Source organism: Agelaius phoeniceus, chromosome 14 (genome assembly GCF_051311805.1).
Source record: "Agelaius phoeniceus isolate bAgePho1 chromosome 14, bAgePho1.hap1, whole genome shotgun sequence".
Lineage (NCBI taxonomy): Eukaryota > Metazoa > Chordata > Aves > Passeriformes > Icteridae > Agelaius > Agelaius phoeniceus.
The window spans coordinates 11,989,496-12,013,637 of NC_135278.1; the positions used below are offsets into that span (position 1 = coordinate 11,989,496).

General features: G+C 50.4%; 3 protein-coding genes across 3 annotated transcripts; 1 reads left to right on the forward strand and 2 right to left on the reverse strand.

Moving 5' to 3' along the window:
* Nucleotides 1-1,387: 1,387 nt before the first annotated feature.
* UBE2A (ubiquitin conjugating enzyme E2 A) lies at nucleotides 1,388-10,242 on the reverse strand. Its single transcript, XM_054641727.2, has 6 exons — nucleotides 9,953-10,242; nucleotides 9,548-9,628; nucleotides 9,414-9,439; nucleotides 4,272-4,361; nucleotides 3,203-3,291; nucleotides 1,388-2,826 (listed from the first exon to the last, which is right to left on the reverse strand). Exons 1-6 carry the CDS (start codon nucleotides 9,994-9,996, stop codon nucleotides 2,698-2,700), a joined length of 459 nt encoding a protein of 152 aa, XP_054497702.1. The 5' UTR covers nucleotides 9,997-10,242; the 3' UTR covers nucleotides 1,388-2,697.
* A 946-nt stretch (nucleotides 10,243-11,188) lies between these two features.
* On the forward strand, nucleotides 11,189-14,914 carry STEEP1 (STING1 ER exit protein 1). The gene is made up of 7 exons (XM_054641726.2): nucleotides 11,189-11,371; nucleotides 11,618-11,735; nucleotides 11,884-11,925; nucleotides 12,037-12,175; nucleotides 12,702-12,791; nucleotides 12,910-13,002; nucleotides 13,707-14,914. The coding sequence occupies exons 1-7, from the start codon at nucleotides 11,248-11,250 to the stop codon at nucleotides 13,767-13,769; spliced, it is 669 nt and encodes a 222-aa protein (XP_054497701.1). The 5' UTR covers nucleotides 11,189-11,247; the 3' UTR covers nucleotides 13,770-14,914.
* A 5,087-nt stretch (nucleotides 14,915-20,001) lies between these two features.
* Nucleotides 20,002-22,064, reverse strand: SLC25A5 (solute carrier family 25 member 5). Its single transcript, XM_054641725.2, has 4 exons — nucleotides 21,862-22,064; nucleotides 21,256-21,742; nucleotides 21,000-21,140; nucleotides 20,002-20,397 (listed from the first exon to the last, which is right to left on the reverse strand). The coding sequence occupies exons 1-4, from the start codon at nucleotides 21,970-21,972 to the stop codon at nucleotides 20,240-20,242; spliced, it is 897 nt and encodes a 298-aa protein (XP_054497700.1). The 5' UTR covers nucleotides 21,973-22,064; the 3' UTR covers nucleotides 20,002-20,239.
* Between the last annotated feature and the right edge of the window lie 2,078 nt (nucleotides 22,065-24,142).

A 24,142-nucleotide genomic window follows, 5' to 3' on the forward strand; every position in this document is an offset into this window, starting at 1 on the left:
TGGGGAAGCAGCCTCTGACCGCCATCTGCACTGCTCTGCTGGCAGGGTTACAGGTGCTCTGTGAGCCTTGGAGAACACTCCCTGCGTGCTTAGGAAGCTTAAAGGATAGCAGCTGACCTTGGAAGAGCCAGGACTGATGCATGCCTAGAGATGCTGGTTATTCTGTCAGCAGTGGGGTCTGCAGATGGGATTTTCATCCCTGCAGGGTGATGAGGAAGAGGAGAGACTGCCCTGGCAGGTGAGACTCAGGAAGCAGAGAGCAAGAGTCCTCTCGTCTCTGGCTGCAGCACAGCTTCTGCCTGCTTGGTCTGCTGGGTAACAACTTGCTGCTGCTGTGAAAAAATAATATGGCAGTAAATTCTGAAATTAGTTTTTTTCCCTTTTGTTTGGGGTTGGTTTTTGTGCATTTCTTCTCCCTGTGTCTGAATTCTGCTCTCAAGAACACTGGACTGTAGCAGATGGTGCTGTAGGAGTGGAAGAAGCCTGGTACTTTCTAGGGAAAGAAGTGAAGCTCTTCCTCCCTAGCTTGGGTCTGCACCAGGTGCTTAGAGCTTGATGCTGCCAAGGAAGGCAGCAAGAGTTCCACTGGTATTCATGATGAAAAATGCCTCTTTTGGGAGAGGTGGGGCCTTGCTGTAGTCACGGTCGCTCAGCAGGGGCAGCAGGCCCAGACAGGCTGTGCAGGATGTTCCTTTCCTGTCCTGGTTGTGGCTGTGACCCCTGTGCCACACACGGGGCCTGTGCAGCACCTGCTGGGGGCTTGGCCGCGTCGCTGTGCCTGGGGGCTGCAGAGCCTCAGCCTTCAGGAGAGGCACCACGGGCCATGGTGGAGGCTGTGGATAAAGGCCTTGCCTGAGCAAGGCTGAAGGTGGGGTTGATTTTCTTTGGCAGCTCTGTGCTGCTCATTTCTGGCTGCAGTAAGAGTCCACTCTGTTGTTTTGGGTTTTTTTTTTAACTAGTGAAACAAACACAAGAATGGTGGGACTGCTACAAGGGCCTCAATGGCCTTAGAGGGACTTGGCTCCTTCAGAGGGGTTGTGGCATTACAGCTGCTCCAGGTAAGGCACAAGGCTGTTTCAGGGTACAAACTGTCACTGCAGGTAAAAATCTGCATTAAGTTTTTTGAAAGAGCCCAGCTACTTGTACAGAAACCAGCTTTTGTTATCTGCCACTCATCATAAATGCTGTTCTCCACCTGCTAAGACAGGAGGAAAGGAAATGCAATTCCTGTAATAACTGAGCCAGCCCTGTCTCCATCACTGCCCTGCCCCTGCACTACCCCAGGCACGCCTCTGCCCACAGGAGGAAGTATCAGTGCTGGAGCTTCCCCCCACACCCAACTGCTGGCAGCCCAGTTAAATAAGCACAGTTATACACTTCTTGCCTATTTATACAATAAGCACTAAGGTTACACTTTATTTACAACTTTTGAAAAATGTACAGTTTCTTACATGGGTTACTTGTGCAAAGTTATACTTTTCAACTAACAGACCAATGTGCACACAAAAGACACTGGAACAGTGGACAACACAATTGCAGGTTCCATCCCACACTGCTGCTTAAGGTTCTGTATCCAAAGGTACAAACTTGCCTTACAAAAAAAGTGACTGGACTTACAAATGTTTTTTTCAGAATTGAAAAAATACTTCCATAAAACTCAAGGGAACGAACTCAAGCATGCAGCAGTAGCTCACACAAACCACGCTGTCATCTACGAAGAGCAGAAACTGCAGAGACTCGAGTGCCTACCCTGGACTTAATTCAAACTTCCCACAAGACAAAGTTAGATCCCAAACAACTTATCTTTCTCAGCTAAAGATAAGGGCCAGGAGAAAGACACCGAAGGAGAGTAATTCCATCGCTGGAACAGGTCAGGTTTTACCTCTTCCTTAATGTGGAAGGCCTTTTGCCGAGTACCACAGCTCTGCCTGGTTTTGTCCAGTAATGCCTCGGTGACAGGACTATAGAAACCTACTGACAGTTTCTGTAGGCATGTCCTTTAAAATAGTAATAAAAAAAAATAAAGGGCTTGTTTCTCACCCTCAGCAAAGATCCAAGTACCACAGCCGTAGTGATTTATGTAGATCTGTACATAAATCTTGCATGTGAAGTGCAGAAGTAACAAGCATTCCAGGGTCTTACTGAATCTTTGAATTGGAATCAATCGAAGAGTTGATTTTTTTAACATGAGTAAAGGAGTTGATAAACCAATACAAAAGGGAAACAAAAGATGATTTCTTCACCCAGTACTTAGAAACGCAGTGGGGTATAAACCAATAGTAGAGGTGAGTGACCAGCCCGGACACATCAGCACTTTAGTTAATATCAGTTAAAAAATGTGTATGTATATAAACATCCCTTTTATCAAGCTACACATAAGCATCACTGTGTATAACACAATTACAATTAAAAGCTTAGTGTACACTACAGAAATGCACAATACTGCCCTAAGACTGGAGAGGGACCACAGAAAATGAATTCAGCATCAGTAACTCTTTTGCAAGTAACCCAAGTACAGAACGTTTGACTTCAAAGTGGGTGCGTTCTGATGTCCAAGGAGAAGAAGCTTCAGCAAGGGAGGGTGGCAACAGCACAACAGCTATTTTGCTTGCAAAGTAAATGCTAGGAGGAAAAAGATGACTCGGACACTTTGTTTATTTTCCTCATCAACAGAGTGTTCATTTGCATCATCCTGGGTCAACAGTCACGCCAGCTCTGTTCTACTATTGCAGAAACCCGTTTTTCATATTCCCGCTTATTCTCTTGGTATAGCTGAGCTGCCTGGCTGTTTGCTGGACTGTTCGGATTTGGCTCATCCAATAGGGACTGTGCAAAGAGAAAAACATCCTTAGGCACTGCTGAGTACAGTTTCCAACACAGCCTCTGAACTGGCCATGCTAGTCAGAGCAGAGCTGTTAGTCCAGGTGCATCCCTGCAGCTGGAAGGCTTTAGAGGCTTTGGCCACCAGTGTCACCCCTGCACAGTGCAGGTGACTTGCTGTGACAGCCAAGCATTGCTGGGGGACCCCTGCAGTGACCACCTGTGTCACTGCCTGGCCAGTTTACACCTGGGAGGGACTCACACTTTGCCAATATTGTAGCTGCTATACTGGCTCTTAGGAGAGGGGGAAAAAAAGTTTCCTGAGCTGTTTTTGTCAAAGCATCCTAATGTAATTCTGTCTCTTCATGCAGAGTTCTTTTACCTGTATGGATGTTAAGATGGAGGAGACATCATAAGTGGGGCTCCAGCGATTCTGAAGGATATCCAGACATATACTACCGTCTGCATAGACTGGAAAGGGTCAAAAAAACAGCTTGAAACACAACTTGTACAGCCACTGGCTTTTCTCCCTAGTACTGCCCACTCCTGAAAACCTGTGTACAGACACACTGCAACAGTCCATACTGCAAACAGGCCTCTAGGTAGGAAGCACTGAAGCTCCTCACCAACAGAAACCTGAAGTATTTAAACTCAACCCCTGGTTATTCTCTCACAAACTTCTCTGTGTCATTGCAACTGCCGCTGTGGAAAACCATGAACAGATTTTAAGGCAAAAAAAAATTTAGCTACCCAGAAGTGAACCAAACAAAGAACACCCACAAACAGTTGCTCACACTCAAGGTTTCTCCATGAAGTCTCTGCAACAGAGTCCAGTCACCTTACTCACAACAGCTACATGAGAACCTTCCCTCCCTGCACTGTACCCACACTTGCCATGGTGGAAGGTTTCTGGTATTTCTGCACAAAGGCAAGGAATACCTCTCCAGCCTTTAGCTACCAAGGAAGGGGATTAATTAAACAATCTTACTGTCACTGGCTCTAGCTGGACCCTAACACTACATTTCATGGTGTATCATTCTTACAGGCATTTAGGGGAAGTGACAGATGACAGCTGCATTCACCGGAGTCACTATGCTATGTCTACAATACATACAGACAGAAGTCCAAAGCACTGCTATTAAAGTACAAAACATTCTTCTGTAAGGCTTAACAGGCAGTTGAGTGTCTCATCAGTACTGTGCTGTAACACCTGAAAGGTAAGAGGCTCCTTTTATTGCCCCTTTCTTTTCAAGCCTGAGCACTGCTCACATCCATCCTCACCAAAACTACACAACTACTGGAATTGTGCTGCCTTATTAGTGGAAACTTTTATAATAAATAGACCTTTTATACAGCAAGCTATAACAAAAAACATCCCAGCCCTCTCTTCCCCCCCATCAAACCTCCAACAGAACAGCAAAACTAAACCCAAGCACTGTCTAAGTACTTACCATTTGGATGAAACATTTTAGAGACAAATCTGACAGTAGGTGGCTTATTTGGGTATTCTTCTGTGAATTCTATTGTAAGTTTGAAAGTTCCTGGAGTTGAAAGAGAGATAAGCAACCTTTATTCAGCATGAATTTACACAAGGGATGAGTAAGTAGCATTTCCCCCACAATACACACTGACACTACAGTGCTCACACAGGCATGATGGGCATGGAACACACATTGTGCAATCCCACAGCAATTCCTTTACTCTCGTGGAGTTAATGATTAACACTCAAGTCCCAGACAGTACTGGTACAAGAGTATTTCCTGGGACTTACTTTTATTAAGGCAGTCAAAAGGTTTATGTAGGGAAATAAATCTGCCCTTGGGGGTTTATTCCAGAGAGCCTAATCCCAGTACACTGTACAAACAACAGCAGTGGGTGTAGAACCATCTGTGTACATAACGTCATTCCGTGAGTCCTATCTATGGAATATGCTGTCAGAGCAAGGACCTTGTAATTTATTTCCTCTAAATTAAAAAAAGGCCTATTTCTCAACAAATGTAAGGTAATCAGGTCTTGCAGAAAAGTAGTATTGAATGCAGCCTCCAAATCTGACACTTTCAAATATAAACCTGACCATTTCCTTCATGCTAACTGGTCATCCTTAGTTAAAGACTGAGCAGAAACAGAAAACTGTAGCTGAGTCTCAATCCAACCATTTTAACAGCCTGCACCAACGAAAGTTATTTTAGCCCTTCTCCTCAGGCTATGACAATCTGAGAATAAGAAGTCTGTCAACTAAGCTGCACATATGGGTTCAGGGGATTAAGGCCTACTCCTGATTGAGCTCGGTAACCAGGGAACTCTACCTACTCCACTGCAGACCATGGGAGCTCCTCCAGCCACGCTCCCAGCAGGAGCAGCCGGCCCCAGAGGCAGCCTGGGATGTTCCTGGGTGTGCCCAGGGAGAAGAGCTGAAGCACATCCATACAAACACACAGCTCTCCTGCAGAAGGGCTGCACCTGACACTAAAGCTGGAACAAGCTGCTGGTGGGGCATGTTGCCTTTTTTGAAAGGGCACCCTTATGTATCAGTGATGGATGAGTCAGGTTCCCCACATCCCCCCCATGCTCAGTGTCCTTGCTTCCTATTGTGAGGGAGTTTTCCAGCCCCAATATAATGAAGTTATTCCTTTGGCTAGCAAACGTGTGCCAATGACTGGTAAGCCAGAGAACAGATTTTTGGTTTTCCTTTTTTTTTTTTTTTCCCAGATCAGCAAGGACCTGCAAGATTTCCCAGGGACTCCTTTCTTTATAAGGAGATAAACTGTAACACTGAGTTGCAAGAAATGAAGGTCATTGCTTTGACGTTCCAGTTAGCAAATGAAGACACAGCACAGATGCTTTAGCACTTTCTCTACAGCAGTGGGAAGTCTCAACACCCTAAAAATAAGTTTATGCATGTTTGGTTTTTTTATTAGCAGCCTAACAATGTAACAGCAGAGAGCCAACACTATGCTATCTCACTGTGAAACAAACGAGCCAGAACAGTAGAGTTAGGATTGCTCAAATTAGTGGAAGTCTGCAGTGGGGTTTTCAAGTTTACTTCAGCTTAGTCCAGTGGCACAGAGCCAGGTGTGAGGTCAGCCTGAAACCCAGGACTGGGGAGTTAGAAACAACTTCTACCAGCTGCAAACATCAGCCCTTTAGAACCAAATGCTTAGAGATTTGACTCTAGATATTCTCAGCTCTCCCTGCCCCAGTTTGGTTCTCAGGAGCCTCCTCCTGAAGGAGGAGTGACTAAGCAAGCAGTAGGCTGAAAACCAAGCACAAACCACCACATAGGTTCGACAGTAACAGGAGCAGTTTAGTCTTAGAATCTATTTAAAACCACTGAAAGAAAGGGAAGCTATTGTCCTACCAGAGATAGGACAGCGCTGATTTAACACAGATCTGAGCAAGGGGCTCCTCTGCTGCAAGACCCAGCTGGAGCATCTATCTACCTACTGGGATTTCCAAGTCAGGGCCCAGAGTGGCAATGGCTCTTTGGAAATGCTCCACAGTATGCAAACCCTCACTACTGAGCTTTATTAAAGGGAAAATCCAGAGATTTGATGCACCAAAGTCCAAGGGTCACCCACACTGAAAGCCCACAAAGGTATCACAGCACACTGCTGGGGATGAGGCCTTCAGGGTCCAGTCCCTTCTGTCACTAATTTTAATGCTTTCAACTGATATTTCTCACAACTTACCCTAGACAGACATTTTAAAACCATGAATTATCATATTTACTGTCATTATTGATTTTGGGATCACCACTAATCTTAGGCAAACATTCTCTTTTCTGCTCTGTACTTACCTTGTTGATCACTCCTACCTCAGGATTTGAGACCCTGACACAGCCAAGAGAGGTTTCTGCCCAGCCTGTGCACCAGCCCCAGCTGCTCCAGAGAGCAGAGCCCGTGTCCCTGCAGGGCCCCCTCACTGCAGCCCCCGAGAGCAACCCCTCCATTCCACTGCCCAAAAACCAGGGACAGGCTCTTTCACTCCTGATACAGGATCCATATTCCACGAGCAAGGCATAAACCACACAGAAGACAAATGCCTTGTGTTCTCTGCTCAAGCCTCCTGCACAATCACAGCAAGGCAGGATACAATGGCTGAGCTACTTAAATCTGCCTGAGCCAGGAATCCTTACCCTAACCACAGCATCATCATCCAGCTTCAGAGAAACAGGACTGGGACAGCCTGGCTCTCCATGGCTGTGCCAGCATTACCACTTCAGATGCCACACACAAAGATTCTTAGAAACGTGGTGGAGGGAGGATAAATATCCCCAGGGTCCCACTGCAGACACCTGCAATCGAATCCTCTTACCCAGAAGATGGAAGTTATGCTGCTGGTCTAAATTAGTGGTTGCTCCTAAGCTGAGCCAGCCTGCACACTGAGTTGTGAAAACACCCTCCAAGTCTGGGGGTGGAGAAGGAGGGATATCAGCTGCAGAATGCTGCACAGCAAGTAAACAAATGTGCTTCAACTTCAGGTTTGCAGCCCAGACAAACTACAGCAGCTCAGAAGCTGCGAGCAGAGAAGGGCCTCACCAGAATGACGATAAAGAACAGTAACTCTCACGATGTTGGCATCATTATAGCTCTAGAATAACAAACCCCCCTAATTTCACAGGCTTCTTTTACAAGAACTAAGCTATCTGAAGTTTTACAGTATCACCACAGAGTGAAAGAGCCTAAAAATGAAAAACAACACTGACCTGCAAAGGCTTCATGAGAAAGATTTATAGAGTTTCAGTGTATCTTTGAGTCACAAGGGCCCGTGCAGTTGCAAAGCCAGTCCAAACTAACATGCTGTTAAATTAAAATTTCCTTATTACCTACATGAAGCTGAACTGCATCTGGACTGCACTACCATGATCTGAACTGTGCTACTTCACCCACTGAGTGGGAAAGCACAGCTGAGGCACCAACAAGCCCTATCTCCAGGCTCCACTTAGTGCTTTGTTATCTGGGAAAGTAAGATCCATCCAGGGGGAGGAGATAAGCAGATATCCTGCTACACAAGACACATCTGTTTTCCTGAGCACACAGTGTGAAAACACAGACTTTGCTAAGAAAAGAGCAATCCATCACACCTTGAGGCTACAGATGACATCAGCCAAAGCAGCAGGACAGCAGCAGCAGCCTCAAGCATCTGTCTGAACCTCAAACTGCTGTGAGTGCAACATGTCCTCAGTACCCAAGACAGAGACACAATGCTGCCTCAGGAAGCACAGAGGAAATCAATATGTCAGGGCTCTCAAGAGCAGCCCTCAACCTTCTGCAACTAAATGGAAATATATGGAAAAAAACCCCTTAGAGCATCTGTTAACCACATGCTGAGCTGGAAGAGCCTGAGCATGGGAAGAACCTGCATTTCAGCACACTGCAAGGAGACAGCTTTCTGCTCCAAACAGTGAATCACTCTATTAGCAGCAGTGCTCCAAGAGCCTAAAGCAGCTCTAGCAACCCCCACAGAAGTTTCAGTGAGCCCTTCTTTAAGGGTTACCAGATGAGACAGCAAAATACATTTAGTCTAGCTGCTCTATTATGTGATGTTTTAAGTCCAAGCTCTAAACATCAGACTGCTGAAGCAGCTACTCCAGCAAATTTCTTAACTAATGAAATACATTAAAAAGAAGTGAGTCTTCATAGCTTTCTTAGGCCTGAAATATTTGAGGTCTTCAAAATGTTCACAGAGAAATACAGTCTGCAAGTCAGAGGCACATCCACAGGTGCTACCTCCACGGATAAACAAAGACAAGGGAGTTAGCCAAGAACAACATAAGAGTTAAGGAATTTTTCCTATGCTTTTGTCATGAGTCATGGAGATCTAAGATTAATTATAGCCTACACTGAAAAGTACCTTAAAAAATGCATCACTGATTTCAGTTAGACAGTATTTCATGTCTAACAGGTTTTCACAAGATGCTGAAGTACTCATACAGCATCAGTAAACCTATCAAAGTCGGTAAGGCCAGAGGGAAACTACAGGTATGTCACCAGGACCTATTTGGTCAGCTTTTAAACTTAAAAAGTCTTTTCAGTCTCAAGCCCTGAATGATACCAATTGTAGCAGAGCAAAAATCAATGACAAGAAAAAGCCACTCTTCTGAACTTCCTCAATCATTCAGCCCATTTCCTACTTCACCTGACTCATGTTGGAACTTGCTCACAAAACACTTCCAGCACCAGAAAAACACAGAACTCAAACAAAAGACAACAGTTCTATGCCAAGTTATTGATGGTTACCCAAACATGAATGTCCCTAAAAACACGATCCAAAGTTCAACAGAAAAGTTTGTAGAGGCCTTTATAATGACTTATAATAGATACAGCTACTACATCCAAGACTGTACAAGCTAATTTGTATGTTTTTGTAAGTCAACACAGCTATCTAAATCTATAACACTTTCTGAGAGTAGGATTAGAAAACTAATATTTACAAGAATCAGGCACACGTGTGTGGTCAGGTGAACATGCACCCACTCCCCCCTCTCCAAGCTCACACCTGTTGCAGAGTCTACGGCAGTGACACCAAGGCCGTGTCAAACCGCAGCAGTTTACCCCGAAAAGCCAAACACCAGCCCCGCACGCCGCACTTACCGTCCTCGAAAGGGGTCCCCTCGGGCCTGGAGAAGGGAAAGCAAAGCACAGCGTTACCCCGCTGGCAGCCCGGCTCCGATCCCCCGGCGGCTGAGCGGCCCCCCGGCCCGCCGCCCCCTTCCCCGCCGACTCACCCGAAGATGACGGCGTTCCACACCATGATGTTGTTCTCAGAGGGGGCCCCGCTCACCCCGGCCGGGGGATCCTCCTGCAGCCTGCGGGGCACAGGGACGGTGAGCGCGGCTGCGCCCCCGCGCTGCGCAAACGCCGTAACCCGGCCCAGGAGCGGCCGCCTGCGCAAACGGCGTAACCCGGCCCAGGAGCGGCCGCGCCACGCAAACGGCGTAACCCGGTCTAGGAGCGGCCGCTGCGCAAACGGCGTAACCCGCGGCAGGCAGCGCCGCCCGCGCTACGCAATCAGCGGAGCGCGCCTTGCCCCGCCGCCATGTTGTGCTGCCCCCTCCTCCCCCGGTAGCGCTCGGCCCTTCGTCCTCCTCCCGCCCGCCCACCCCTTTCCCCTCGGCCCGCGGCCTCGGTACCTCTTGAAGTCCCGCATGAGGCGCCTACGGGCCGGAGTGGACATGGCGGGCTGAGGGTTATAGCTCAGGCATACACTGCCGGAGGGAGCGCCGGGCGCGGCTGAGGTTCGAGCTCCGACTGAGGCGGCGGCGGCGCTGACGGACAGGAGCGATCGCGGCCTCTACCACTACGGCGGGCGCGGGGGGGGGGAGCCTGGGCTGCACCGACTCCTGCGCCGGCAGCCCGACGGTCCCGGGATGTACCAACGGCGCGGGGAGAGGGGGGCGGAGCCGGATGTGGCTGAGCCCCCGGCCCAGCCTCTACCACCACGGCGGGGGGCGGGGCCTGGGGCGGCACCAACGGCGGCGGAGGGCGGAGTGTGACGTCAGCAGTGGCGTCACGGAGGGGCGGCGGCGCTGCGGGATCAAAACAGTTCAGAGGGGAAAGCAAAGGACGGGCCCAGGAGCGAGCCAAGGCAGGGAGCGCATTCCCAACTCCTCGCGGCACGCAGGGCTCCATCGCACCTAACGGTGCCTTGGGAAGACAAACACCATCATTCCGAATATGTCCCCCTCCCTCCTTCTGTTCCAGATTTCTGTGCTGAGGATGAGGCCCCATGGTCTGGGACATCCCTGGGGTCACTTGGGATCAGCTGTCCTGGCTGTGTCCCCTCCCAGCTCCTTGTACACCCCCAGCCTCTCGCTGCTGGGGTGGGCTGAGGGGTAGAGAAGGCTCAGCTCAGGGTAAACCCTGCTCAGCAGTAAAAAAAACACCTCTGAGTTATCTGCATCCAGCACAAATCCAAACCACAGCCCTACACCAGCTACTGTTAAGAAAAGTAACTCCATTGCTGCCAAAACCAGCACAACACTGCATTTTCTGCTTCCCCAGAGAGTGATTTCAAGGGAAAAATAAGTTATTTTATAAGTTTCTTTAACAACTTTTGGAAATAAAGAATCTCTCAGCTGTCGTGTAAAGCAGGCTGGCTGGGCTGTGTTTCTTGAGTTTATCCTCACTTGTAATTTCATATAACCCAGCTGTGCGGAGAGGCGGCTGAAGAAAGAGACACGGCAGAAAACCCCGTGACAGAAAGTTAACATTGTTATCACGGCCGCACTGCGAGCCTGCCCTTCCGGCCCTTCCCCGCTGCACCGGCCTGTGCAGTCAGAACCGTGCGAGCTCGGGGTGATTGTCAAGAAGAGCTCGGTCCAGTTTTGCCGGGCCTTTAGAGGCGCAGGAGCTCCGGGAGCCGCCCCGGCGGGCGGGGCTGGGCGCGGGGGCCGGGCTAGGCGGCTCCGGGCCCGCCGCCGCCGCCATGCCCAAGGTGGTGTCGCGCTCCGTGGTGTGTTCCGACACCCGCGACCGCGAGGAGTACGACGATGGGGAGAAGCCGCTGCATGTCTACTACTGCCTGTGCGGGCAGATGGTGCTGGTGCTCGGTGAGCCGGGATCCGGGGCACGCCGGGGCCGGGGCAGGGACAGGCCGGGCGGGGGCAGGCCGGGGCGGGCAGGCCGCGGCCCGGCGGAGCAGAGGGCCCGGGAAGGCGGCGGCGGGGTGCGGGGTGTGGGTCCGGGATGCGGGGTGCGGGGTGTGGGATATGGGTGTGGGTTGGGGATGCGGATTGCGGGTTCCCGTGCGGGTGCCCGCCCGGCCCCGTCGCCAGCCCGGCCCCTCGCTCCCGCAGATTGCCAGCTGGAGAAGCTGCCGATGCGGCCCCGGGACCGCGCCCGCGTGATGGACGCGGCCAAGCACGCCCACAAGTTCTGCAACGCCGAGGAGGAGGAGAGCGTCTTCCTGCGCAGGTGGGCCCGGCCTCTGCACCCCCGTCCCCCTCACACCGGCCCGGGGAAGGCGCTGCCCTCCGGCCTGGCTGGGAGCCGCCAGCCAGGCACGGAGACAGACCCTGTGTGGTGCCCGTGTGCTCTGCTCAAGCGCTGCCTCTCTCCCCAGACCCGAAGGCATAGAGCGGCAGTTCAGGAAGAAGTGTGGCAAGTGAGTGACCTTTTTTAGTCTTTTGAGTGACTTTTAGAATCTTTTTTATAAGGAAACCATAGGAACCCAGAATCTGGGTTTGCTCTCAGCTATGTATATTTCTGTTTCCAGGTGTGGACTGCTGCTCTTTTATCAACACCAACAGAAAAATGCTCCTGTGACGTTCATTGTTGATGGTGCTGTGGTCAAATTTGGCCAAGGTTTTGGGAAAACAAACATATATACTCAGAAACAAGAACCTCCTAAAAAGGTGATTGGCTTTAGAGAACAAGGATACCTTTGCTTTTCTAAAAGTGTTGTGTAAAAATAGCTTAATGGTGAAGGTAGAGGGGAGAGAAAAGAAAAAGAAAAGGACCTCTGAACAATAACTCAGTTTGGTTGTCTTGTCCATGTCTCCCTTAAGTTTCCCTTGACAGAGGTCACTGCAGCTTGGAGTCCTACCACTAAAGGAGAGCAAAATCAACTCTAAAATCTATACTGTGCCTGATGTTTAGGCTCAGTTAACAGAAATTTTCCAGTTGTAAGTAGGTCAGGTTGGTAGTCTGCACAGTGATTCTCAAAGTCTGGTTCATCTACTGTAGATCAGTGAGCTTGTTTCTGGTAATGACACCTTTAAGCCCAGAAATCACTGAGCATAATTCCCCTTTGCCACCCACAGAGTTCAGGTAATCTTGATGGCTTGCATAAGAAGCCTTAAAACCTTTGGAAGGAAGAAGCAATCCCTGCTGGCACAACTGTTGCCAAGGTTTAACAAAACATTCTTTTTTTTCACCCAGGTGATGATGACCAAACGGACCAAAGACATGGGCAAGTTCAGCTCTGTCACAGTCTCCACAATTGATGAAGAGGAGGAGGAGATTGAAGCGGTGAGTTTTGGATGCCCTTAGTGGCAGCCACATCTGAGCTGGGCAGAGCCAGCAATGTTTGGATGAGATGTTGTTCCTCTGGGGTTTGCTGTTGCAAGGTGACGTGTGTCTGTTTCAGAGGGAGATTGCAGACTCGTATGCACAGAATGCAAAAGTGATTGAGAAGCAGCTGGAACGCAAAGGCATGAGCAAGAAAAGGCTACAAGAGTTGGTGAGTTTTTCTTTGGTGCTGAACATAAAGCTCTGAGATGTGCTGGCTTTGTACATAAAAGCTATCTTGCAGATCAGTCTGCAAGTGTAGAGAGGTCCTGGTATAGTCACAGGCAGCTTGCAGCTTTGTGGGGATGAGATTTCCTTTACAGGTTTTATAAAGATGTTCTAGTCCCCCTGAACTTCAAATTGCATGCCATTGCCTGGAGAGCTAACTGAAGAGCAGCAGCAGAGTGCTTGCAGGGAGGCTTTCTGTGACCTGTTGGACAAGGAACAAGGGAAGGAGGGCTTTGCCAGCCTGTGCTCCCATGCCTGCTTGGCAGAGCAGGTCATTGCCATGAGGCTCCTGGGCAGGATCTGCAGCTCAGCTGCTGCTGCAAGGGGCACTCAGAGAATGAATGGCAACAACATCACAACTGATCTTACCTCCTGTGGCAGGAGGGTGGTAGATGGAAAGGGGGAAGGAAATGTGCAGCTTCCACCTGAGGATAGAAAGTATGAAATTGCCTCTTGGGCAGTTGGTCTTGGGCTTTTTACAATTTTAAAGATGGTCCTTGTTTTGTACATCAGCAAAGCACTTAAGCTACTCTTGCTCCTGGTTTTGGAACTGTTTGCTTGGTCAGACAAGAAGAGCAAACTTAATTGGAGCACTAAAAGGAAAATTATCCAGACATGATTTAATTCTACCTTAATTTTCCTATTCAGGCTGAGTTGGAAGCCAAGAAAGCCAAGATGAAGGGAACCCTGATTGATAACCAGTTCAAATGAAATGCTGTGTATCTGCTGGGTATTTGGAGACAGGAGAAAACTACTGAGAGCTATCACAGTTCTGTCAACAAAGCAGAAGTAACAGACAACGTTCAAGAGTTGCACTGTGCTGCAGCCAGCTTGGAGGATGAGAACCTCTCTGGATCCCTCTGTATAAGTGATACTCTGGGTACCTCTGGGTACCAGTCTTAACTCCAATGGCACTGGACACTTTGCTCAAACTGCACTTCTCTACAGATCCAGTGTTATGAGCAGGCTGTTCCAGGTAGAATATTTATTTTCAGAAAAATCTTTGCTTGGTGCCTTCCCAAGTTCACCTTTAGATACCTGTCTTTTTATTTTGTAGTTTTCAAATGTGTTTCCTTGAATACATTAGGACAATGGGTAACTGTACAACAAAGAAATCCTTACAAAAGTAAGCTCTATGCCTGTTGTTCATTTTAAACATTTATTTTAAACATATCCAAAAGGTGCAGCAGCCTGAGCCATGCCACTCCAAGATGGTGTGGAATGACTGGGATGCAAGGCTTGGGCATGGTGCTGCTGCTCACCCTGACCTGCCAGCACAGACTGGGCTGCTGACTGCAGTCTCAGCTCCTGCTGAACATCACAAGGCTGCAGTTGTACAGAATTACACTGTCACACCAGAGTGTAAAATCCAAGCCTGTAAACTACTGTAAATAAAACCTGCTACTAATGAGTTCAAATACATGGTTGGAAGTTACTGATGCAGCCAGTGATCATTAAGGAATAGAACTGCACATCTGAAGTAGCCCATTGGGCAAAACACTATCAGTATTTGGAGTTGTGAAATGTGAAGGAAAATTGTTTTGAATGTACTGACCACTAAGGCCTTGGCTAGACAACATTACACACCAGTTTTTAAAGTACCTTGTTTGGGTAATGGTACTTTGTGCCTCTTGCATGATGTAATAGCAGTGCTCTCTAGCCCATATCTTCATTGCTCTACATTGGATTAAATACCATGTTACAGATTTGAACTAAAAATACCTCTCCTGAGATGTTATTGCTCTACCAAGTAAATGCATCATAAAATGCAAGCAATGAACAAGATGCTTCCATCTCCCACAATTATTATGGAAAACTTTCTATAATCAATAAAGATTTTTCATCTGGCTTTATAACCCTGACTGGGAAAACTCAGATCTGTGTACCTAAGGATCTATCCTCTCTTTCTCAGGAAAACAAGGAATAAAAGAGGGAGTGAACTCTGCCCAGAGCTAGCAGAGATGGGTTGGTAGATCCTGGGACAGTTTAATGCCAGGCTGGTAATCAGGTGTTCACATTAACTCACCCAGTGCTGATCTCGTTCCCTGCTCATCACCTCTAATCTGGAGCCTATTTCCAGAAGCCTGTGGCCAGAGGCCCGTGGTGGTGTGCAGTACTCGGGAAGGGCAGGAGGTGTGTGAGTACAGAAGGCCCTTTCCCAGTGTGGTAGCACAGTCCAGCCAGGCGAGGGCCTCAGGCTTCCTCTGGGAGTGATCCAAGCGTGGGGGAATTGCAGGTCACTCTATAACAATTCAGACTTTTTTTCCCAAGCAAAAGACTTTAACATCTGAAAATAGGTTTGGAACCATGTGAGATGTGCTGGGATGCAGATGCTGAATCTCCAGTTGACCAAGGATGAAGTGTGGTCTTGCTTCAAGTGACACCAGAACAAGAAGCTGACTTGGGGATGGTGGGATTTATTGTCAGGGTCAAGGCTGGGAGGGACAAAAGCTGAGGTGGGCTGTGAAGGGGCTGCCAGGTGGGGATAGGACCATCTCTGCAGTTTTCTGAGGCACAAAGAAAATCTGGTGAGTGCCCCAGCTCAGCACAAGCTGTCCAAAGTAGCTGTTACCAACTGCCATCACCTCCCTCAGCTGCCTCCTGGAGCCCGTGTTCAATCAGTGTTTGTCCTTCTCATCATTGGAAATCTGCCTACTTTGGCTCAGGACTTGTGCATGGACTCAGTCAGAAGGGGAGTGCCTTGTATCTTCTGAGGTGCTTTTGATATCCTCTAGTTATGCAGGCCATGGCTGAAACAACTCCAACACAGAGAATCTGATCCAATACATTATTATGTATTTCTTCAACTGGAGCTAGTTCACAACAATGTAAATCAAGTTGGGTTTTTCATTTCTAGATCTAAATGAATTAAAATATATTAGCTGACTGTAGCAACAGGAAGCAGGGTCACCAAGTTCCAGCAATTGATGAAATGTCCTGTTAAAATAGATAAAACCAGCTGTCCTGCAGGGTTTCCCATACCCTGGTGGCAAATGGACAATCTATAGCAGAGTTCAGACCAAAGTCAGATTTCATGTTACAGTCAGACATGTAAAAGTCAACATTTGTTTTTATAAATCTCTAGATACAGGTAAATGATAGATTTGTTTGTTTAACTGAGCACCATATTGTATGTAAGAACTTGTCTAGATGCAGAGGTATCACAAAACGTGAAATAAAAGCGAAGGAGGGAATCTGTTCCAAAAGTAATGGCACACATGGACAGACTTACCTTACAGTATTTCATGACTTGGTTCAGACCAGTTTCCAAGCACCTTCACAAAACCCTAGTCTGAGTTATGGTGTCAGAACAGCTCTGGATATAACAGTGCTGCCTGGCTCCCCATAACCTGTACAAAACCTCCACACAATTTGTAAACACTCAAGAGAAGTGGTAACAGTGAATCCAACCTCCTCCGTGTTCATCACAGCTGTGCCTGGGGAGCAGCATGGAGTGAGGGGAAGTTTTAGGGTCAACCCTTACAGCTCTCCTTGTGCTCCATGTTTGTGCCATTTTACTCAGTGCAGATGGCTTGCTCTGACTCCCTAGACTGTTGCATTGATAAATGCACATTGATAAATAATGTGTATTACAAAGTGATCAACTTGGGAGCAGCACTAACTGATCAGCCTGAATGTCAGTCTCAGCTTTTGCTGGTGCTATCCTAAAGAGGCTATGGAGCTTTGCCACATCCAGGCATTTTAAAAGTATAAAATTATGGGCTTGTTTAAAAGGCTCCAGGGCTGGGCTCCAAGGGTGGAATGGAAGCCTTGTAACTCCCTGCTGAGGAATCCTTATGACCCTGGCTGGCCACAGCACCCTGTGGGGTTTTGGGTAGATTTCAAGGCACAAGCAGCCAATCTCTCTTTTGTTGTCGGCCAGAAAAACTCCATCCCCACGCCAGCAGCCAGGGCTGTAACTCCTGTCAATCCCAGCAGGATCAGAAAGCAACAAGCAGCAAACCACTGGTGGGATGACACCTCCCAGAACCTCCCTGATGCTGCCACTCTTGCTGTGGGGTCTTGGCAGGTCCTGAGGCCTCATTGTTCCCAAACCACCCCCAGCAGCTCAGTATGGCTGCAGGGTGTGCACAACTGGGGCTGTGTCCTTGCAGGCATGTGAGCACAGCTCTGTCTGTCCCCACAGCCAGGCCCCCCATGCAGTGCTTTGGGCAGCTGATGGGCCCACCCTGCATGGCTGGGCAGTGGCAAAACCAACCCCACTGGGAACAGCTGATTTTACCCTGCAGGACAAAGCCTCTTGCCCTGCCCCTCTGCACCAGACCCTGCCAGTCATGCAGGCAGCACATGAAAGATGCTGGGGCAAGGGTGACAAGGGTGACAATGCCATAGAGGCAGGGGCACTCCTGGCTCCAGCCAAAGCCCAGAGACACAGCCTGGAGTGACCCAACGACTGCTGAAGGGGACAGTGGAGAGGATGAGGTGGCACTCTGGCCTTTTACAAGTCAAGTCCTTGGGGTGGGATGCTCTCCACTGCAAGACTGAGCCGGGCACAGCCCAGCTGGGGCAGGCTGGTGCACACTGAGCCATTCCAGCCATCCCACACCAGTCACCACCTGCCCCAGGCACTGACAAGCGTGTCACACGATCCCCTGCACAGCTCTGCTGCGTCAACACTTCCTAAGCCTGGATTTATGGCTGCTGGGCAGGGCTGAGACAGAAGCAGCATTACAAGCATTCATCATCCCTGTCCACCAACAAAGGAGCTGATGCACCAGGCTGGACACAGCTCCTGTGGAGGAAATCACAAGGTGTGTGATGTTCAGCCCTTCCCACAAGAGAATCACACTTAAAAGGAAAATCCACCCCCCTCCATGTCATTCTTGGGGCAGCACAACCAGCCCAGCAGACAAAATACTGTGCTGGAGGGACTGCACTCAGCTTGCTGCCTTGCTATTGGTGGGCCCCAGTCCTTTTCTCATGCCTCAGTTTCCCCACAAGAACAAAGCCCTTAATCCCTGAACAGTGTGCTCCTGTGGCAGGCAACAGCAGCAGCTGAACCCCTTTCCTGGTCCCCAGATAAAGCTGCTCTCAGGGAGCTGCCAGGAGGAGGGCAGTTAAAACCCCAGAAGGCCTACCAGCCTGTAATACCCAACAGTGGAGTGCAGGAAAAACCCCTTGTGGGCTCTGCACTGCATCTCCCACCTGCCAGAGCTAAAAGAGCTGTGAAACACATTCTTGTTTCCTGAATTTCCAAAGCAGTCAATAGGGCAGGTAACTAAAACCCATTTCATTCAGTGCCAGCCCTGCATCCCAAGTCCAGTGCACAATCTGTAGGTCTTAAGGACTTAGGGATGCCCCAGCTCAGCTCCTTTGCAGCCTGGCACAAGAGCCCAGCTCAGTGCCTCAGTCACCCATCACTGTGTGCAGGAAGAAATGATGCACTTACCTTATTGTGCCAATGGCCTGGCCATGCAACCCCTGTGGAGGAAAGGACAGGAAAGGATGCCCCATGCTCAGCAACCAGCAGCATTTCAGAACAGCCCTTGAAATCCACGAGAGCTTAGCAGCAGGAGGCTGAGAGCCCTTACTTAATAAGCTGGCACTTGTACAACAGGAGAGGGCTCCTGGGTAAAGCTGCCCCGTGGCACAGTCTCCTGCCAAGCTGCTGCCTGTGCCCCAGCACTGCCCACTGCTTGTGGCATTGCTTCACATCTCACCTTTACAGCCTGTTTCATTTCCACAGCAGGCACTGGGGGATCTCACACTGCAGCAGCCCAAGGGCAGTTGAAAGGACAGTTGGCTCAGCTGAGAGGCACACGACTGTCTCCCATCAGGAAGGCACTGCCCACTCACAGGGACCCTGGCAAGCCAACCCTACCTGCAGCAGGAAGGTGCTGTGCTCTCATGCCTGGCTGCCCTGCTCAGATTCAGCAATAAAAACAACTCTCACCCTTTGCAACACAAGGTCTTGTTTAGCTGCCTTGGGCAATGGCTGAGATTGGTTTCAGTGATTGAAATCAACTGCTTTGAGCAGGCCTGGGCAGCCAGAAAGGACCAAAGGTATGGGGAAAGTGAGGAGACTCGCTGGTCTGAAGGGCAGAAGACCAGGAGAGCATCCCCTGACCACTCCAGATCTCCAGGCAGAAACCAGGCAGCTTTGCTGGGGTGACTCACAGACCTACAGAGATATCTGGGTAAAGGCCACACCACACATCTTGCAGTTTTCCCCAAACTGTCCCAGCAGCATAAAGGAATTTTCCCCTTCCCCTGGAATTCTGAACCTTAAGTTCCAGGGGTAAGGAATGAGCCTGGGAATGCACCTCCCTGCCTAGCAAGCACAGCTGGTACAGAAGCTGTCTTTGCTCAGCTGCTGCACCCCCACAGCACAGCACAGCACCCTCTGTGAGAGCAAGGCTAGCCAGGGAAGCTGCAGAGCAGCAGCAATCAACTGCACTTGTGTCCTCTGGCTACCTACATACCCAGTCAGGTAGCTCAGTTTCTAAGGCAGAGAACATGATACCAAGCTCTGCTCCTCCAGGGAGCAGGAAACACCCCCTTAGACACTCTTCCAGCCTCCCAGGCATTCAGTGCCATAGGGAGTGCTGTGCTTTACAGACAGTTTAGGCACTTGGCACCATCAAAATCAGGTTTCACGAGCTCCAAGGAGCAGACAGGCCAGAGGCAGGACTGTGGCAGACACTCAGTCCATCATCTCTGGTTAGTGGAGTCTCAGGGAGGTCAGCTGGGTGAGCACTTCAGAGCTGCCAGTCCCCATTCCAGCCTACACCATGGCTTCCTCTGGGGAAGAAACACTACCTAGCTTCCTTGGCAGCCTGCACTGTGTTTACCTGCCAGTACTTAGCAGGTATCAAGGCTTGCAGGATGGAGGTGGCTCATCTGCCTCCTTCTCTACAACTGCTGAGCCTCCCAACCCCCTCATACTTCAACTGCTGTAAGAACAAACATGAGATGAGGAAAATTGGTTTCAGATTTTTATTTCTCTGTACTTTTTAAGCAGGAGTGACTGAAATAGAAACCATCATGAGTCCCATCAGGGGGAATAGTTTGATAAAGACAGGGCAAGCAGTCACCCCTGCCCCATGCCAACCTGTACAAATATCAGCTGCCACTGTTTAGTAACTAGATGGTTTTCAAACAAGTCCATGAACAGTCATAGACTACATAGAACAACATGCCAGTTCACAACAGGAAACAACTTATGTATACTTCTTGATTTCATCATACAGGACTAAGACAAAAGCACCACCCATTCCTCGGAGTACGTTTGACCATGCACCTTTGAAAAAGGCCTTGGAGCCCTCATCCCGGGCAATCTTCCGCCAGCAGTCAAGAGTGCCAGAGTACATTATGTCAGCTGCAGGAGACAGACAGCTTTAGGAACTGGATGCCCACAACCCCCAACATCCAAGTCAGAAACAGCCTCATCTATCTACTAGCTTTACAACCTCAAGTGCATCCCATTTCTTGGCTGACTTTCTGCAATACTAGCACATCAGAGGATGAGACTGCCCAGGAGAGATGGTGCTGCTGCTGCTGCATTGTCTCTGGGAGACACTGGAAGGACCAGTTCAAGCAGAACACAGCAACTCCTTGTTTTGACAGCAACACTTCCAAACCCAAAAGCTATTGCACAGTTGGCCAGGCTGTGCCTGCTATGGAGGCTGTCTTTTCTTGTCCCAGAGACACTGGCTTGCAACATTCAAGGGTGAGTTCTGCTGCTCCTACCTACTGACAAATACCTGACTTGTGCATGCCACCTTACAGGTGTGCTGCACGACCAATTTGTGCCCCTTCCTGTCACCTGCTTCTGCAGCCCCTCCTACATCCCTCCTTACAAGAGATGAGGATATCTACACAGGCTGATGAAAGCCAAGCCACTCTGCCTTCCCCTTAGCTCCACCACCAGCTATTGACTCAGGGATGCCCAGTAACTCTTACACAGGAGGAGAAACTCACCTCCTTTCCGGCCAGACTGCATCATCATGCGACGACGAACCGTGTCGAAAGGGTAGGAGACCAAACCAGCGACAGCAGTGACGGTCTGAGCAATCATCCAGCTGACAACAATGTGGGTGTTCTTTGGGTCTGGAAGCATGCCTGCAGGAGAGAGGCTTTGATGAGAATGGCAGGTAAGCCACCAGCACTATCGAAATGCACTTCAGGCCTGCCGCAGCCTCGCATCTCCGTTTTTGTGCCGTTTGAGTCAACCTACCCTTGGCGGTGTCGTAGATGCCAAAGTAGGCGGCTCTGTAGATGATGATGCCCTGGACAGAGACACTGAAGCCCTGGTACAGGCCCCGAAGGCCATCTGAGCGGAAGATTTTGACCAGGCAGTCACCGAGCCCACTGAACTCCCGGTCGGCCCCGGCTTTACCCACATCCGCTGCCAGGCGGGTTCGGGCAAAGTCAAGGGGGTAGACGAAGCACAGGGAGGTCGCGCCGGCGGCACCCCCGGATGCCAGGTTACCGGCGAAGTACCGCCAGAACTGGGTTCGCTTGTCCACGCCGCCCAGGAAGATCTGCTTGTACTTATCCTTGAAAGCGAAGTTGAGGGCCTGGGTGGGGAAGTACCGGATCACATTGGCCAGGTTGCCGCGCCAAAATGAGAGGATGCCCTGCTCCCGCGGGATGCGCACCACGCAGTCGATGATGCCCTTGTACTGCTTGTCGGCGGAGATCTGCTTGCTGGCGTGCTGCACCTGCAGGGGCCGACACGCCGCCGTCAGCGCCGCTCCCCCGCGAGCCCCCGGCCCACCGCCGCCGCCGCCCCCCCTCTCCTTGCGGCGACCTTGGGACGGCCCCGGCCGCCGGCGCTCACCTGCAGCAGCAGCTTGACCCTCTCGATGGGGGCGACGGCGGTCTTGGAGATGGCGGCCGCCACCCCGCCGGCGAGGAAATCCTTGGCGAAGGACACGGCCGCATCGGTCATGGCGGGAGCGGCGCGAGCGGGAAGCGATGCCGGGCGAAGGAGGCGGGAGGCGGCGCTGAGGGGGCGCCGCAATGGCCGTTAATATAGGGGCTGGGCGCGAGCGTGGGCGGGGCGCACGTCCCGCGCGCCCATTGGCTGCGGCAGGGGGCGTGGCCGCCGCAGGGGGACGGGGCCGCCGTTGGAACTGGTGGGGGGCACATGGCCGCGGTAACGGGAGCGGGAGCGCCGCACGGGGAGCCCGGGATGGAGCACACCGGGACGGGACATCCCGGGATGGAGCACACCGGGACGGGACATCCCGGCACGGGGCACACTGGGACAAGACATCCCGGGATGCGGCACACCGGGACAGGGCACCGCGGAATGGGGGATCCCGGATAAAGCACACCGGGACCCGGCATCACGGCGTGGAGGATCCCACCAGCACCGCGGGCAGGACACGTACGCGGCGCCGGCCCGGTCACACCGCCTGTCCCTGCCCCGGGCACAGCACATGGCGGTGACGGGGCCATCCGGGCCCTCTGCGCCATCCCAATGCCATGGCGAGAGCAGCCGGGCTCAGCACAGCTGGAGCGGGGCGCGCTTGAGGCTGCCTCATTCACGGACACGCTGAGGCCCCATCTCCGTCCCCGCTCTCAGCCCTCGGGCTGCTGTCACCCCGCACACAGCAGTGACCGAGCTCCAGGTCGTCTATGTCCTTGTGCAGCCCCAGCGCTGAGCTCAGCTGAGATGCTCGGCACAGCCCAGCTGGTACCACCCGTCCCCATCACACAGCGGCAGCCAAACCTCACTCGAGTACAACTTCACCTGTCCGAGAGTTTGGCCTTGCTATTGACTGGTTCTTCATGGTCATACACCATTGCACATGTTAGTGATCCACTGATGAAGGGCTTTCTTTCAGTGACATCTTAAATATTTTAGTGCTGCCTTTGGGGATTTATCACGTGTATTTGTGATTACAAAGGACATGCTTGGTTGATAAAAGGCTAGTTAGTGCCTGATAGGTCATAGGAGTGCACTACGATACAAAGGTGGTAGTAGCACATCAGAAACAAGTTAGAGATAACTTTTTGACTCACTTGACTCTTACAAGGTTTGAAGAGTTGATCAGACATTCATATGTGCCCATTCAATATTTAAAATCTATTTAGAAATACAGTGTTGGTACAAAACATACAGGTATGCTTGGACAAGGCTAGAAATCCTCTCCTCCCCAGCATGCTTACAAATCACATCTCCACATCCATACATGTCCAGTAAGTCTCAGTATTATTACCTGTACTGTGCCCATGAGAAAACTGAGGCACAGAGAAAGAAACATGATCACTAGGCAGGTTGATTAGAACCAAAAGCACTTACAGCCTCAGTGTGATGCATGAGCCACCAGATCTGCTCTCTACCATCTTAATTTTTTTGCTTTCTTTGCCTGCATTTCTTTGCTGAGAAAAAAATCAGTATGAAGCACCACTGCAGCAGAACAGAGCAAGTCCATTAAGAGAGACACTGCAAGACTTCAGCTGTAAGATACATCAACAATTAGTTCTAGGTGCAAGGCAGGCCTTAAGTTATCCCAAATCTTTCTGCAAGTTTCTCTCCACAGTTACAGACTGCTCCTGCATGGATTTGCCAATGCCTCATCCTGCTGTGACATGTTCTAACCGAGCACTTTCTGAGATTTACTTATTTTCACCCATCAGGGGTTACAAACAGTGCAAAAACACAGCTGAGAAGCTGTGTAAAGCAGCAAAGGCTGTGCTGAGCCCAGGCTGCTGCAGCTCAGGCTGGAGCCAGTGTGCACACACCTTCTGGGCTGCTGTGACTCCCGTGCTGCCAGGGGCACAGCCAGCTTCCCACAAGGACATGGGCTTTGGGTTTTCTATCAGAAGGCACTGGGATGGGGCTGCTCCACAGCTGAACTCTGGGGTTGCTCCACAGCTGGAGCAACACCATGGCTCCTCAGGTATAATATGAGATAATATTTTGTTGTCCAAAAGCTCCCAAGAGGCCCATCTGTGGCAGTGGCACTGGCAGTAACCTGGTGCTCTTGCAGAGGTTCCTTCCTACAGGACCCGTGTGCAGCCCCTGGAGCCCAGGGTGCCAGGGATCAATCACAGGGGGTGTGCATGGTGCTATTCTCTGTGCAAGTTCAGGGCAGCATAGTAGGCTTAGG